Source organism: Sparassis crispa (assembly GCF_003851025.1).
Source record: "Sparassis crispa DNA, contig_000003F, whole genome shotgun sequence".
NCBI lineage: Eukaryota > Fungi > Basidiomycota > Agaricomycetes > Polyporales > Sparassidaceae > Sparassis > Sparassis crispa.
This window is the reverse complement of record NW_020939750.1, coordinates 3,043,235-3,058,269: the sequence shown is the minus strand read 5'-3', so window position 1 is coordinate 3,058,269 and position 15,035 is coordinate 3,043,235. Positions and strand designations below refer to the sequence as shown.

The following is a 15,035-nucleotide window of genomic DNA, read 5'->3' as shown; positions in this document are numbered from 1 at the left end:
AGAATGTAGGAGGGGCCAGAATGGCAAAGAACAGTATGCATTCATCTGCCTGCATATTGCTTGCAAGCACGTCCCTTGCACATCTCACATGTTCATCATGCCGCCGAGCCAGACTTGATGCCGCCATGCCGGATCACGGGCCGGGTGGTCCGCCATGTCTGGGCCCTTCGTCACCGCCATCTAATTGGCTGAGCCTAACTCCGAGGAAGCCCTTTATCCCACAGATTGGCATGCAGATGATCGCCAGATTGCCTCCGCCCAGCATTCGTGAGATGAAGTTGGCGTGGTGTGCTCTGCCATAGAAGCGGCATTCAACATTGCCTTTCACCAGGCATGAATGCTAGTGCATACCTACTACCACCTCCCGCCACTGCGAAAAATACACATACAATGCTTCAGCAGTCACCACACACCATGGCGAGGAGGGTAATTGGTGTAAGCCCAAATGGGCCATCAGCACGTGCATGTTGAGTTGTGGGCGGCCGACGAGGAAATGGACAGAGCGCTGCCCGTTGAACTATCAACCCCCTTCACTGTCCCAACACAAAAATCTCATCCTCGACATCGAGAAAGCGGCGAGATTTGTAATTTTGACGGAGCATCAGCCCATACTCTCTGAGAAGCTGCGATCTTATGACACGGCAGATGCCAAGGGACACAAGACTCTGGTTCAGAGCTTGCATCAGAAGCTGAAGACACAGTTTGTCGACACGTCAAATTATGACGACATCATTGTGGAAACTGTGAGCAGTGTTTCATGTCTGTGAGGTCCCCACTAACTCTCACCGCAGAAAATCTGAGAGTGGCTCAATAACCACGCTCGCCATGCGCAGGAGAAAGCGACGAAAAAGCATATGCATGTTTCTGGCAAGCCCAATGCCTTCAAGGTGTGGGATGCGCTGGAGAGGGACAAGGTGACTGAGGCTGTGCGAGCACTCACGGCAGATAAGGGTTGCAATGTCTCCAAGGTGTGGAGAGTCGCACGGAGTGCTGAATGGGCAAAACTGTCCGAGGAGGAGCAGAAGGTGTATGAGGAAAAGGCAGAAAGTTGGTGCAATGGCACTCTGGATGATAAGACGAAAATGAAGTGCATACCTCCTGTCACGTAGCATAAGGCAAATCCTGACCTAAGACAGGCTGAGGGAGCAGCGAATGATGCAATATCTGAAGAAGTTTGCCAAGACTATGTGGGACACCATGGGCATTCACATGGCATTCATGCTAGCATATCCGAAGGAAGCGGGGAGTCTGAAGGTAGAGATGTGAGCGTAGACCGTCCGACTGTCGCCATCTGCTAACTCCCAAGTGAAGGGTGGAGGTCAACCACGCCATCACCAATGGAACTCCATTCGGGGCCTATCCTGGGTGGCTGTGTGCTTACCAGCCTCTAGCAAAGGTGTTCTCTGAGTGGGCCAAAGGCGAATACGGTAAGAAGACCTCAGTTGCATTGTCGCTGGCACACTGACCTGATTCCTTAGGTGTGACTGAGACTACGGTGACGGTGAAGAAGACACCTGCCGATTGCATGCGGGCCATGGACAAGATTCAGTTGACGGCCAACAGTTTTCCTCTGCTCCCGTCGGTGCCCGAAGGTATGGCGGAAGCGCCTCTCAAGGTGATAAAGGTACAAGTTCGAGACTTCATGAATCATCACTACGGTATGACACTCCCACTCGGTGTTGAGAGATGCTGACCAGTTTACAGCATTGGCGAAGGGTGTTCGGAACTGCAAGTCGCCATGGATGAAGCTGAACAGCATAGACGACATCAACAAGGTTATTCTAGCGGAGATGCTACCTGAGAACTTCCAGTGGATCGATCCCTCAAAGATGACAAGTGTTCCCGTTCTGCCCTCCTCGACCACTGGCGGGCACGCCAAGAGGAACATGGACCTGAGCAGACCATGTGATTCACCCAGTACTTCGACAAGGATGGCGAAGCTGCTCCCGCCAAGTATGATCCTCTTCCACCACTTGACGGATCAGCACAGGCATTAGAAGAAGGATCTGAACATGAGGTCCAAGAAGCACTCACACCTAAGAAGATGGGGAAGGCGAAGAAGAAGGGTAAACCTGTGCGCAAGGTCATGGGAAAGGCGGCATCGAAGGCGACAAAGGGCAAAGCGGCCCCTGGCGGAGCCAAAGGCGGTGGGCGTAAATGCAAGATGAAAGATGCATATGACTTGGAAGATGATGCCAGAAGCAGCCAAGACTCTGATCGGAGTTCGCCAGATATACCCAGCATAGCTTCCGAAGAAGATACGGCCAGCGATGAAGATTTAGGGGATGGCGAGAGCGTGATTGCGAATAAAGCGAAGGGCAAGGCAGTCACCACCACCAATGGACGTAAGGCTAACAATGGTGGTGCACCTCAAGCGAGTGGTAGCAGCGGTGCCAAGACGAAGGCAAAGCGAGGTCTCCAAGACCTTCTTCTGGGCGAACTGCACAGATTTGACACAGAGGAGACCGATGAAGCATGGAGTGAACTGGAGCCCAGTACAAAGGAGCTCAGGCTTGAGCTTCAAGGCCGAGCCCCACGTCTCACTGGCGGGAGTACTGTGGGGAGTACTGTGCCCCACCTCGTGAAAAGGAGAGACATGTTTCTCGCCACCCTTTCCGTCGAACCGCGATACCAGGATATGCTGAAGGAAGTCAAGATTGCGACTGTGGTGAGCTCCTTTTGTGGGGATTCATAGCCACTATTGATCATCTGTCATATAGCCCCAGGTGTATCGTTTCACCAGGTATGATCCGATTCCCTGGAGCGAATGGTCGTATGGCCAGCGCTACCTCCCGCCGTCATTTCATGCGGTGGACAACTTTGACATTGTCGAGAACTGGTTGGGCGACAAACCATGGCTGACAAAATATCGGTTCTTACATCCACAGGGCGTACAACAATCTGCACTCATGATTGGTATGGTGCTGAGGGACCTCACACGATCTCAGTTCATTGAGAAGGGCGAACTGACCAACCTTCCCGACTATGTGGTGAACTCGGCGATCTCATTTGACGCAGTAGAGCAGCTGCTTCGCTGTTGCGAGATCATTACCTTGGACATGGTGGAAGGGAACATCACCCATGCCATGGTGAAGCCAGTGAGCAAGCCTGCCATACGCGGTGCCCCACAAGGTGGCGATGGCCTTGGGGGCCAGGAGGAGCAGGAAGGTGATGCCTCTGCAAGAACTCACGATGGCGCTGCTACTGCTGCCAAAGTTCACAAGGCTCACCAGCCTGCCCCCATGGCTGACAAACCAATCATTCCAAGTGGAGGAGACGAAGGGCCGAGCCAGGAGACCAGTGGTGAGGCCTCTGACGATGGCGAAGAGGACGATGCACACTTGTCCGTACCTAGCAGTGATGCTGAATGACCGCCACCGCCTCCATTTATACCTAAGACGAGGAAGGCCACAGCCAAGGAAGACCGTCCATCAGGTCAAGCCAAAGCGCTCCAGGGAAGGTCGATCACCGATGCCCTTCAGAGTAATATCCCCAGCAGGATAACTCGCAGTCAGCGTCAAGCGATGGATGAGTCGCCCGCCAAGAATACCCGCAGTCAGCATCCACTAGGAGCTGTGAAAGATTTGAAGAAGCTTCCTGATCCAAAGCGGAAATGTCAACCAGCACGTCCCGAGCCCGATGGTGAAGACAGCTCTGGCGAAGACAATCCGCCACCTCGGAAGCGTGGACATGGTACTCGGGACGAGTTGGTAGTGGCCTCGCCGAGGAAGAAGAATGCGAGGGCCGAGGACTCGGATGATGGTGACAAGCCTCCCGCAAAGCGAAGATGAGCTCTGCCTCAGACCCCGGAGGTCAAGGACAAGGGAGAAACCAAGCTGAAGCCGGTCCGTCTGGGGAAAGCAGCCGCCAAAGTGAAAGAGAGTGGCCAAGTTGGCGCAGGTCGCATGACCCGCAGTGGCAGCACCAGACCTTGACAATATAACTCCAGTTCAAAGTAGACTCGTAGGCTTCCACATTGTTTAATGTGACCCATAGATCTACATAGGTAAAGCCATGGAGATGGTGGCAATGGCGAGGGGAGTTGGCAAGAACTTCAGCAGGCATTCAGTTGACTTGGAGTGGCAGTGGCGAATTGAGTGCATGAAGATTCCATGCTAGGTTAAAAAGCATGTATATCAATACTCTAATGACTACACATTGTGGCTATCTGGGCGAAAGGCAGTGAAGACCATGGCGGAGTCGACCTTCTCTCGGAATGCATCCAGAGACTTCGCCACCAGCGAGGTTTCCTCTCTCGCCATCGCCACCTTCTTCACTTCATCCAAAGCAGACATCACCACTGCCATTGAATCCTCTTTGGCGAGCACCAATTCCATCTCCAGCTTGCTCGCTTGAGTGATCACCTCTGCCGCCGAAGACCTGAGCTCCTTCTCCATGCTGTCTGACCGTGCTGCCTGGAGCTCCATCGAATGACGGAGGTCGGCCAATTCGCCCTGCAGCTTGTCGACGTCCACTTGGCTCACCGTCTGGTTCATGCCTTGCTCCAACCTGTTGACCTTCTCCTTGAGCTCTGGCAGGCAATGTTGCTTGGCAACGAGGTCCGCCACCGCCAACTTCACGCTCTCCTGAAGCTCGATGGTGACCGGCCTGCGAAACTCCTCCATCGCCAACTTGACCTCTTCGCGAATGCTCCGGGCATTTTCTTGAAATGTGGATGGCGGGTTGATTCGCTGGAGCGCCGCTGTGATCTCTGCCTTGACGGTGTTGAGGTCCGCCATCCTCTCCTGGAATTGGACTTCCATCCCGTCCTTGTGCGCCAGGAACTCCTGTCGCAACTCGGCACAATTCGCGCAGTCATCGTTGGATGACTGCGAGGTTTCTTCGCCACTGGGGGTGTCGCCTTCATTCACCAGAGTGGGACTTCCTGTAGACACTCACTGGACGTCGCACAAGTGGGGTGCTGTATCCCTGGTCAGCGCTGCATGGATTCGAAGCTGTGGCGGGCGCACTTACCCTTGCTGGTCGGAGGCACTGCTCTGAGGCGGTTCGCCTTTGCATCCCTTTTTGCCTCCGCCTCCTTCTTCGCTGCCTTGCGGTCCAGTGGGGCGCCCCTCTTAGCTGGCCTTCACCCTTCATCGAGATGTCCTGCCTTTGCCAATGTGGAGGACTTCGCTCCCTTCGACGCCTTAGATATCTCCAGGGAGGGCGTCACCTCCTGTGCCACCTCGGCAGCTCCTGCGCTCATCTCGTGGGGCATCAGCAGTGAACGCCGCTGATCGTCGTGTGGCCGCTCCAAGGACGCGCGCTGCTTCATGGTTACATCGACTCCAGCTGCGACAAGATGTCCTGCTTACCTCATCCTCCGCCACCTCTGCCTGATACTCTGGCGCATCCTCTGGTTCATCGGCGACTGGTGTCAGCATGCGCTTGCTGCTGCTAGCTTGCGGCGGAGCAGCTGGCCCTGTTTGGAAGGCCATAGCCCACACCGCCTCCATTGCCAGCCTGGCGGCTTCCTCCATGCCATCGCCTTCCGCCAGAGGCATCTTGGCTGCTGCCTTGGGAGCACTCGCCTTCGCCTTCCTGGTGATCACGGGCACCATTGGGCCCGAGCGACCTCCCATCGCCACCCTTGTCATCTGCCTGCCCTCCTTCGCAACAGACTTGGCAGGCGGGACCTCATCCGGCTCACGTACTGAGGTCCTGGTGACCTCGCCACCATCTTGCGCACCTGAGTTTTGGCTCCTCACCGGCTTTGCCTTGGGTCCTGATTTCTTACCTTCACCAGGTTTGGCGACCGCACCAGACTTGGCAGGCACGCCAGACTTGGAGACCTCGCCAGAGTTGGCGACCTCGCCAGAGTTGGACAGAGCCACAGCTCCAGTGGCGGTGGCGGACTTGGCGGCGCGCTTGGACTTCGACAATTTCTCCACCGAGGCCTCGCCTTCAGCGTTGGCTTCATAGGGCGTGACGGTCGCCTTCTGCTTCGTCGCCTCGACCTCCTCACCACCCTTGACCTTGGAGCTGGATGCTGCAGCATTGCACGTCTTGGTCTTCTTCGGCGGCTTGCGCTTCGACACTCCCATGACCATGGGTTCTGCACCGTCGGGCTCATTGGAGTCGACCTTGACATCGTATGGAGGTGGCGACGTGGGCAGTGGCTTGCCCTCTACCACCAGCGCTGCGCACATCTCTTGGAACTCACGCTGTGCAGTGTGTGAGTTTCCTCGCAGGGGCATGCCGTCCGTGTTCCTCGGCGCGATGCTGCAACTGATGCCTCGTGCTGCACATTCGAGGCAGCGACCGAAGTTGGCGGTGTTGAGCTTGCATGGCCACTCTTTCTCCTGGCAGCCAACGCAAGGGATGAGCTGCAGGAACATTAGCACAGGTCAATGTCTCACAAGATCGTTACTCACCAAATCTGTTGCATGTGCCCACATGAAGTCAGACACGCGGGTGGATGTCTTTTTCCACATGTCCTTCTGCGACACCATCACCTTCACCTTCGCCTTCACCATCGCCTTCCCCTTCGCCGTCGCCTTTGCCTTCCCCTTTGCCTTCGCCTTCGGTGCGACATGAGGTGTCGCTGTTATCCTCATTGTCTGTTTGACAGGTTTGGCAGGGGCATTCGTCTTCGCAACACCGTCGTTAGAGTCCCCTGCAGTCTTGGTGGGTAGATTGGAAGGCGGTGCCGGAGTCTCGTCTTCACTTTCGATGAACTCCTTGCTCTTGTATTCCTTCGTTGCATGCTTCTTCTTTGGCGGCTTGACGGTCGGTACTTCCTCTTCATCACTTGACTCCTTCGCCTTCCTCTTCCCGCTCTTCTTCGTGCTCACCTTCGAGCCCTCCACCTCGGTCTGCGCCATCCTCTTCTGTGCACGCTGCACTCGGCCAGAGGTGGTTGGGGCCTCGCCTTTCTCCTTTGCGACCTCGATCGGCTTCATCCGCTTCACCTTCGGAGCCGCCTCCTCATTCTCACTCTCCTCACTCGACTCTGTGATGACTGCCTTGCACTTTCGGAGTGATGGGGCAGCTGGCGAGATCGATATTGGTCTGGTAGTTGGCGGAGGGGGCGACGCCGCATCGACCTCGATGGATTCGGGCTGGCCTGCACCCGGCACGTCTTCTGCCATCTCATCATCGTCATCTTTGTCGGCATCGTCGTCCTCGTCACTGTCGGCATCATCGTCATCCTCGCCCTCCTGCTCCTCTCCCTCTCCCTCTCCCTCTCCCCCATCCTCTTCCTCGCTCATCGCATGCGCCGCCTTCCCCTGCGCCTTCTCCTTGCTCTTGCCCTTTCCCTTGTCCTCCCCCGCCTCCACGTGGACGATACGCTCACTCACCATGCCTGTCCCGATGTCGTTGTCAGCTCTCTCCTTGCCTTTCCCCTTGGTGACGAGGTCCCCGGTAGCCAGGTCCTCCTCGCCACGTCCCTGGGTGTTGTCATCGGCTGGCACATTGCCCCAGCCCTTCGCTGGCATACTCTTCACCGGTGGCAGCTTGCAATATGGATCTGGTGCAGTCAGTGTGTCGCTCGACGCCTCACAATGCTTGTGACTCACCTTCAGTCCACCACTGCCTTCCCAGGTCCTCACACTCCCCATACTCGTGCACAGCCAGAGGGTACCTCTTGTATATCCTCTCATCATCGTTCAATATGTGGTCCAGCCGCGCCAGGGCCTTCTGCTGGTATGCCCGGGTGAATTCCAGCAACGCGCTGATGACGATCCCAGGCATCCTCAACGACTTCAAGGGCTGCGGGAAACTCTTTTCAAGCTGACTCTGTGTGGCATATTCGGTAAGTGCATGCCAGACCTTCGACCGATGACTTACCACTTCGAGGTAAATCCTCGTCTCCCAGTCCGGATAGCGAGGGTCGTCCTGGTGAGGCGCCGCTGCAACAATGGCTGTCAGTCGCGCGGCCTGCAGAACATAGTTGGGGTCGATATCCAGAGGCATGGTGAGCTTGGCAGAAGAAAGCGTGAGGGTGTTTCAAAAGCAGAGGTTGCAGTACAGTGGAGGCGGAGCAGACGATGCTATGAGCTGGCAGACGCGATCTGCACCAAGTTCAACTTCACACGCCATGCGACCACGTGCTTTGCACGTGATCGCTGGACTTGCGCGATTTCTCAAGTCTCTCAAGGTCAGTGTGACCTGCCACAAGTTCTCATGGCTCCCAACAGTAAGTTCTATTGCTCTCCTTGTGGAATCTGACTCCTTTGTGATGTTATCTGACCTTTCTATGTCATATCAATCCCCTTTCTACAACTGATCTCCCGCGATCCAGGACTGATCGAAGACTTGTCTGCTCGCCACAATCTACCTGCCATGGCCAGTGATGCGGAACCTCCTGATATGCTGGACATTACGATGGGCGAGTCGGATGAGGAGGATAGTATCGCTGAGCCCCGTCGTCCACTCATTTCGGATCTCCTTGACTCTCCTGGATCTGCCCAGATCTCCTTGCCTCTCCACTCTGCTTCTCAGACACCCCTCGCGCCCCGCCACACTACCCCGTCCCTGGTGGCTCCATTTGCGCCATCCAACTCGCCACATGCGCATCTCCACCACCACGCCTCGCCAAAGGTACAGGCATCATCTGGATCTGTGGCGCCTGTGGAGGGAAGTCGCGCACTTATTCCTGACCCTCTGGCGCCAGCTTGGGATGAAAGTCGTGGCAGTTCGCCAATCCATAGGCATGCACTCATCTCAGATTTCACCCCCACTGCGCCTGGTGGAATGTTCGACTTCGACACTCCTGGCATCTCGCCAATCCCTCGACGCGCCCTGTTGGAAGCTACTCCCCTTCCTCCACCAGCTCACACTTTCGACTTTTGCACTCCTGACACCTCCCAACTCCCTCGACGATCGCTCATTGCTGAGCCCCTTGACGCTACACCACGTACATCCATCCACTTCGATAGTCAAGCAAGTACGCCGATGGCGAGGGGCATGCTGGTGGACGAGACACTTGATGCAGAACCAGTGCCGAAACTGCTGGACTTTGACAATAGTCCTCCCGCCATGCCAGGACGACGGCGAGCTCTGGTGATAGACAGCCCTGGCGCGACGCCTGTGCGTAGCCAGGTCCGGTGGCTAAATAGTCCCAGCACTTCACCTCCAAAGAGGCGGCCTTTGTTGGACGATGTTTTAAGTCCACCGCCTCCGCCATCGGTGCCCTCTCACTCGCCAGCTCGCACTTTCGATGACAGCAATTTCCGCCACGATGCACCTGTCATTCACTATATGAAAGGCAGCATCGAGCCAGTCACTGTTACTTCCAGGATGCCAAGTCTGGCAGCACTTCCAGATGAGCTGCCGATCCATCGTCCCACCCATTGGGAACAGGTTCCAGGCTTATTCCCAGATACCACACAGCTGCTGCCAATGGCAGTCCCTGGAGAGATGAATGCCGCTTCTGGCTCACAAGTGGCCCGCCTCGGTAGATCATTTGCGCAGATCGCAGCAGAGGCAGACAGTTCCAGTGAGTACATCCCTGGCAACCTTCAGTCTGATGTTGACCTTATTCATAGTGGACGATGACGAAGGTGATAGCTTTGCGGTTAGTCGTCATCGCGCCATGTTGCGGGAGCGCATTGTACGTCTTCAGTGTGAGCTTAACCTCACTGAGGATATGCACGTTGCGAACCTCAATGCCAGCTCGACCGTGTTCCAAATGGGGTACATTCTGAGGGACATTCATGGCGAGGCGTATCACAGGAACTGAACTAGTGTCTTTGAGCATTCTGGTGTTAGCAATATATGACCGCTATGTAACAGCTTGTATACCAGTACAAAATGGATACATTCACTTCTGCATCACTAAGCTCTAAAGCCCATCGCTCCTCCAGTGTACTCTTGAGATGGGCGGACTGCGCTCGCCATCACCAAGGCATGTTGTTGCCAGCAATTGGCCCATCGCCAAAGGACCTGAGTGAAAGCTTCACTGCATGGGAATAGCGCTCCGCCAGCAAAGGGCCCACTGCCAAGGGTCAGAGGGTTGGCCATCGCCAAGCCGTGTTTTCACCACCAATTGGCCCTCCGCCATGAGTGCTGGTGAGTGATGGGCCCACCGGCAAAGGTCAGAGGATTGGCGATCACCAGAGCACGTCATCACCACCAATGCACCCGGAAACTGCAGGGCTGTATGTGACAATGGGCCCATTGGTGGCGATGACATATCCTGGTGATCGTCAACCCACTGGCCTTTGGCGGTGGGCTGATTGCTGGCGATAACATGCTCTGGCATTGGCCAACCCTCTGACCTTTGGCGGTGGGCCGATTGCTGGTGGAAACATGTCCTGGCGATGACCTATCCCATGGGTGCTTGCAGTAAGGCCCTCACTGAGGGTGCTTTGGCGATGGGCCGACTGCTGGCGATAACATGCTCTGGCAATCGTCAACCCTCTAACCTTTGGTGGTGGGCCCATCCTTCAGGTTACACTCTGGGCGATCGGCCCACTGCTCATTCGTCATACTCTGACGGTGGGCCGATTGCTCAAACAAACATGCTCTGGCGTTGGCCAACCCACTGGCTTTTGGCGGTGGGCCGATTGCTGGCGGAAACATGTCCTGGCGATGACCTATCCCATGGGTGCTTGCAGTAAGGCCCTCACTGAGGGTGCTTTGGCGATGGGCCGACTGCTGGCGATAACATGCTCTGGCAATCGTCAACCCTCTAACCTTTGGCGGTGGGCCCATCCTTCAGGTTACACTCTGGGCGATCGGCCCACTGCTCATTTGTCATACTCTGGTGGTGGGCTGATTGCTCAGACAAACATGCTCTGGCCATGGCCAACACTCTGACCTTTGGCGGTGGGCCCATCCATCATCTCATTTGTCATACTCTGGCGGTGGGCCGATTGCTCAGACAAACATGCTCTGGCCATGGCCAATACTCTGACCTTTGGCGGTGGGCCCATCCGTCATCTTACACTTGTGGCGATGGGCCCACTGCTCATTGATCATACTTTGGCAGTGGGCCCATTGATGGCGATAACATGCTCTGGTGTCGGCCCACCCTTTGACCTGTGGCGGTGGGCCCATTGCTTAATGGTTACAACACTGTAATATGCCCTGCTAGTGGGCTGAGCACTGGGAGAAGAACACTAGCGGTGGGCCCACTGCTAGTATCCCACACATGAAAGATATGGGCCCACTGCTGGTAGAGGTCAACATGGTGACAATGGGCCAACGTCCGCTGGCTGTTCAGTTCATGACAATGTCAGGGTAAATGGGAGTTCAGTTCAGGTAACATGACTGAAAGGTGTGTAGTTTTTAGGGTCATTTTTGTAGCGATTCTTACATGTGCATTTGTAACAGTTTGTAATCTCATTCTTTGAAGTGATTCTTATAGGCACATTTGTAGTAGTCTCTCGAGGCATTTTTTATAGTAATTCTTACAGTCACATTGGTAACATTTTTTGTAGTGATTCTTATAGACACATTTGTAACAGTTTCTAAGGTTATTTTTTGTAGTAATTCTTGTAGACACATTTGTAACAGTTCTAGGGTCATTTTTTGTAGTGATTATTACAGGCACATTTGTAACAGTTTCTAGTGTCATTTTTTAAATGATTCTTACAGGCACATTAGTAACATTTTTATAGTAATTCTTGTAGGCACATTTGTAGTAGTTTCATGCATTATTTTTTGTAGTATAGGAATTGTAACTTCAAAGGCTTCTAACTTTTCCAATTTGGGCAAGTATAGTTTGAGCTCAGAAATCTTTTTTAAAAGGTCAAAAAAAGTGAAAAAATTAGAGACATAGCCGAGATAACTATGAGTACCTCAGGTAAGTCAGTTCCCAAATTAGGAAACTGACTAAGCAGGTCTTCTTGCCGTTCACCTCAGTGTTGCAAAAGTGGTTTATCACTCAAATCTTAATGAAATTGAATGTTCTAAAGTGCTAACTAGGTCTATTTTTTGGTTTCAATTCAATAGTAATGGTTACAATGCATCAAACTCAGTACAACACTCCATTGAAGGTAATTTCAATGTTCCTTGACATATAGCTGTTATCTGTTATTTAATCTAAGCACTACAGCCATGCATCTGTTGATGGTTATTTATACAAGTTGCACTGGTTTTCAATACAATTGTTTTGAATGTCTACCTATAGTCAACTTGTAGTTGGGTAAGAAGAGTTATTAGAATGTTTGTAGCTAAGTTCTACCTCTAGGATTTTCCTACAGTTTGGGGAAAAGTGTGTCACAGTTCAGGTCAGCCTCCAAAGGCCCACTACTTATAAGAACGATTCTCTTCGTACCTCAGGAATTGTAGCTCTGCAAAAGCTGTCGCTCCTTCATCAAGAGTTGGTGCTTCTTCAGTTTTCAGCAGATTCTCAGTATCCTCGAGAGCTATAAAAAGGGAATCATTTCATTATCAGCCTAGGTGGCCATTATTCAGACCATGGAGAACAAAGGTTCGTGTGCCCGATAGTTTTGTGTCGTTAATCACTGGCTTCAATTTTACCTTCTTGTAGGCCTTAGAGTATGTCCCTTGTCATCCTCACTTGCCTTTCTTCAACATAAGAGGATTAAGAAAGACAAGAAGGTAAGTGGAAGTAGTGAGATGCAAGTTGAGTCAAAGCAAGTAAGTGAGCACTCAATACAGCTTCAAGTTTTGGTTGATTTCTGGTGAGCACCTCAGCATGCTTGCACCTTCGAATGGGCTTGCTCGCACATTTGCCTTAAAATAGTTCTATTACATAGTGTAGACCCAATACACAGATGTTTACAGAACACAAAGTGAGATTGAGCCATTGAATAACAAATCCAAAGTGAATGTCTCCATTGAAACAAGATCTGTCCGAGCTTGTAATCGAGTTCAACATTCACTGCAGCTCATACTGCAAATCGAATCCACAATGCCCTCCCCCTACTCTGGCATAAATTTCTGGCCATGGGCAGGAAATACTCTGGAACTTGCCACACTATTGTACCAACTATCATCCAGGTAAATTGTCCCTATGTATTGAGCTGCCTGTTATAATTAAGAACAATGAAGCAACTGAATGTGGTGTCACCAATGGTGCTGAAGGCATTGTAGTTAGCTGAAATTCACGACCACTTACTCAAGCTAAAATGACTCTTGATATTTTATTTGTAAAGTTGAATGCACCTCCATCTCCTATTTAATTAGATGGCTTACCCCTGAATGTTGTTTCTATTACACATCAAGTACAAGAGATTGACTGTGTAATGCCCAATGGTGCATGCCTGCACATAAGTCGAGATCAAGTGGCAGTAATTTCAAACTTTGCAATGACAGATTTCAATTCTCAAGGCAGAACTCATCCAGATAATGTATGTGATCTTCAGAACTGTCGGACACATCAGTCTATATATACCTGTCTATCACAAGGTTCAACATATGCAGGTACAATACTTGTGCAAGGATTGGATCCAGCAAAGCTTACTGGTGGCATAACTAGCTACTTAAGACAAGAATTTCGAGACTTGGAACTGTTAGATGAAATAACTAGACTGCAGTATAGCAAGAAATTGCCTGCACTTATTGATGGTCCTACTCGTGATGCAGTTATACATGCATATCGTACATGAAAAGGCCAAGATTATATTCCCAAAATAGTACACCACGCCATTAGGTGGTTAAAAGAGGTACCATATATAATTAAGAAGCCACTGGAAATTGAACCCTTTAAACTTTTGGAGAAACCAAAGAAGAGAGCCACTAAAGAGACTGCAGAAAGTAAAACACCAACTTGAGCAGAACATCAAGCTCTAGAGTTAGCCCGCTATGTAGCAGCTGCAGGAACAAAAAGCCTTGTTACTCTGAGTAATGACCCTGGTGCAGCACATGGTGCTAAGCATAAGCATAGTGAAGATGCAGCAGGCTCTAAGTCTAAGAAACAGAAGGTTACAAGTACTATAATATCAGGAAATCTGGCTTCACTGCAAGGCTTTGTTTGGAATGCAAAAACATACAGTTGTGCCTATGACAGTCTCTTTTCAATCTTACATGCTGCATATACAACTTCACCTGAATGGTGGATGTCCAATGTTCAGTAGCAGAATATTCACCTGCAGCTTTTTACATAAGTGTTTAATGATGTTAAACTGGGCAAATTGACAATGGAGAATGCACAAGACAAAATCAGACTAAGTTTGCACCAAGTTAACTCTGAGATATTTCCAGTAATAGGCACAGAAGGAACTGATATCTATGCATTATGCCAGGAGATGTTGAATCACTCTGAAGATATTCTGACTTGCACACTTACATGTAATCACTGTAATATAGAATTTGAGAGTAATACAGATGAACAAGTACTTTGGGATGGTAGCAGAGCAGTATGAAAAGATAGTCCATTCAAACTTGAGTCCTACAAGAATAGATCAGGTACAGACTGGCTGGATGCAATTTTTGCCAGATGCTCTGAGCATGTTTGTCCTAACTGTAATAGTGCCTTACTTTATAATCTGAAATATGAGTCTTTGCCAAATTTTTAGTGTTTCATTACTAATAGTCTGCAGATTAACTGAGAATCTGAGTTAGAATTGCAAGATCAGAAGTATAGACTCTGTTGTATAGTTTATTATGGTGGGTTCCACTTTACTGCAGGTATCATTACAAAAACTGGAAGTGTCTGGTTTAATGATGAGGTTACAACTGGGCAGACTTGTATACTAGAGGGACAAATAGAGAGTATAAATTCAATAGTGCTGACAAAGTGTAGATCAAAGATTAGTTCTGTTGTAGTATATGTTAAAGCATGACTGTACTAGATTGTAACATAGCTAAATGTATGTTTAATTATAAAAATATACAACTGTAATACTTTTGAATGATAAGTGCAAAAAAAGAGACTAAACACATATTAGAAGTATAGGTCTGATAGATATTAAAATCAGGAATTGTCCTTGCCATGCATTAGCATTGGCCCACTCCAAGCAAGTATGAGGAACTTGAGCTATTTGCTGAAGTTCTTTCTAGTGGAGCAATGTCACCATGCCATCTCTTCACTAGCTTTGTGTTAAATATCAACATTGCTACTTATGCACCCAGAGATGTCAAGAACCTCAAGGCCTGCTTAGTGCTGGCAATTAGAGATT

General features: G+C 51.1%; 6 protein-coding genes across 6 annotated transcripts; 4 read left to right on the top strand and 2 right to left on the bottom strand.

The window, feature by feature from the left end:
• Positions 1–445: 445 nt before the first annotated feature.
• On the top strand, positions 446–1,997 carry SCP_0411140 (hypothetical protein; the record flags this gene model as incomplete). The annotated part of the gene is made up of 7 exons (XM_027757841.1): positions 446–584; positions 646–743; positions 834–1,087; positions 1,137–1,262; positions 1,312–1,427; positions 1,479–1,658; positions 1,705–1,997. The coding sequence occupies 7 exons, from the start codon at positions 446–448 to the stop codon at positions 1,995–1,997; spliced, it is 1,206 nt and encodes a 401-aa protein (XP_027613642.1).
• Positions 1,998–2,044: 47 nt separating this feature from the next.
• On the top strand, positions 2,045–3,371 carry SCP_0411130 (hypothetical protein; the record flags this gene model as incomplete). The annotated part of the gene is made up of 2 exons (XM_027757840.1): positions 2,045–2,668; positions 2,721–3,371. The coding sequence occupies 2 exons, from the start codon at positions 2,045–2,047 to the stop codon at positions 3,369–3,371; spliced, it is 1,275 nt and encodes a 424-aa protein (XP_027613641.1).
• Positions 3,372–3,524: 153 nt separating this feature from the next.
• SCP_0411120 (hypothetical protein) lies at positions 3,525–3,791 on the top strand (the record flags this gene model as incomplete). The annotated part of the gene is made up of 1 exon (XM_027757839.1): positions 3,525–3,791. The coding sequence occupies one exon, from the start codon at positions 3,525–3,527 to the stop codon at positions 3,789–3,791; it is 267 nt and encodes an 88-aa protein (XP_027613640.1).
• A 360-nt stretch (positions 3,792–4,151) lies between these two features.
• SCP_0411110 (hypothetical protein) lies at positions 4,152–4,763 on the bottom strand (the record flags this gene model as incomplete). The annotated part of the gene is made up of 1 exon (XM_027757838.1): positions 4,152–4,763. One exon carries the CDS (start codon positions 4,761–4,763, stop codon positions 4,152–4,154), a length of 612 nt encoding a protein of 203 aa, XP_027613639.1.
• A 323-nt stretch (positions 4,764–5,086) lies between these two features.
• SCP_0411100 (hypothetical protein) lies at positions 5,087–7,917 on the bottom strand (the record flags this gene model as incomplete). Its single annotated transcript, XM_027757837.1, has 5 exons — positions 5,087–5,266; positions 5,316–6,326; positions 6,375–7,471; positions 7,521–7,740; positions 7,792–7,917. The coding sequence occupies 5 exons, from the start codon at positions 7,915–7,917 to the stop codon at positions 5,087–5,089; spliced, it is 2,634 nt and encodes an 877-aa protein (XP_027613638.1).
• Positions 7,918–8,127: 210 nt separating this feature from the next.
• SCP_0411090 (hypothetical protein) lies at positions 8,128–9,685 on the top strand (the record flags this gene model as incomplete). Its single annotated transcript, XM_027757836.1, has 3 exons — positions 8,128–8,140; positions 8,246–9,442; positions 9,492–9,685. The coding sequence occupies 3 exons, from the start codon at positions 8,128–8,130 to the stop codon at positions 9,683–9,685; spliced, it is 1,404 nt and encodes a 467-aa protein (XP_027613637.1).
• Positions 9,686–15,035: the final 5,350 nt, after the last annotated feature.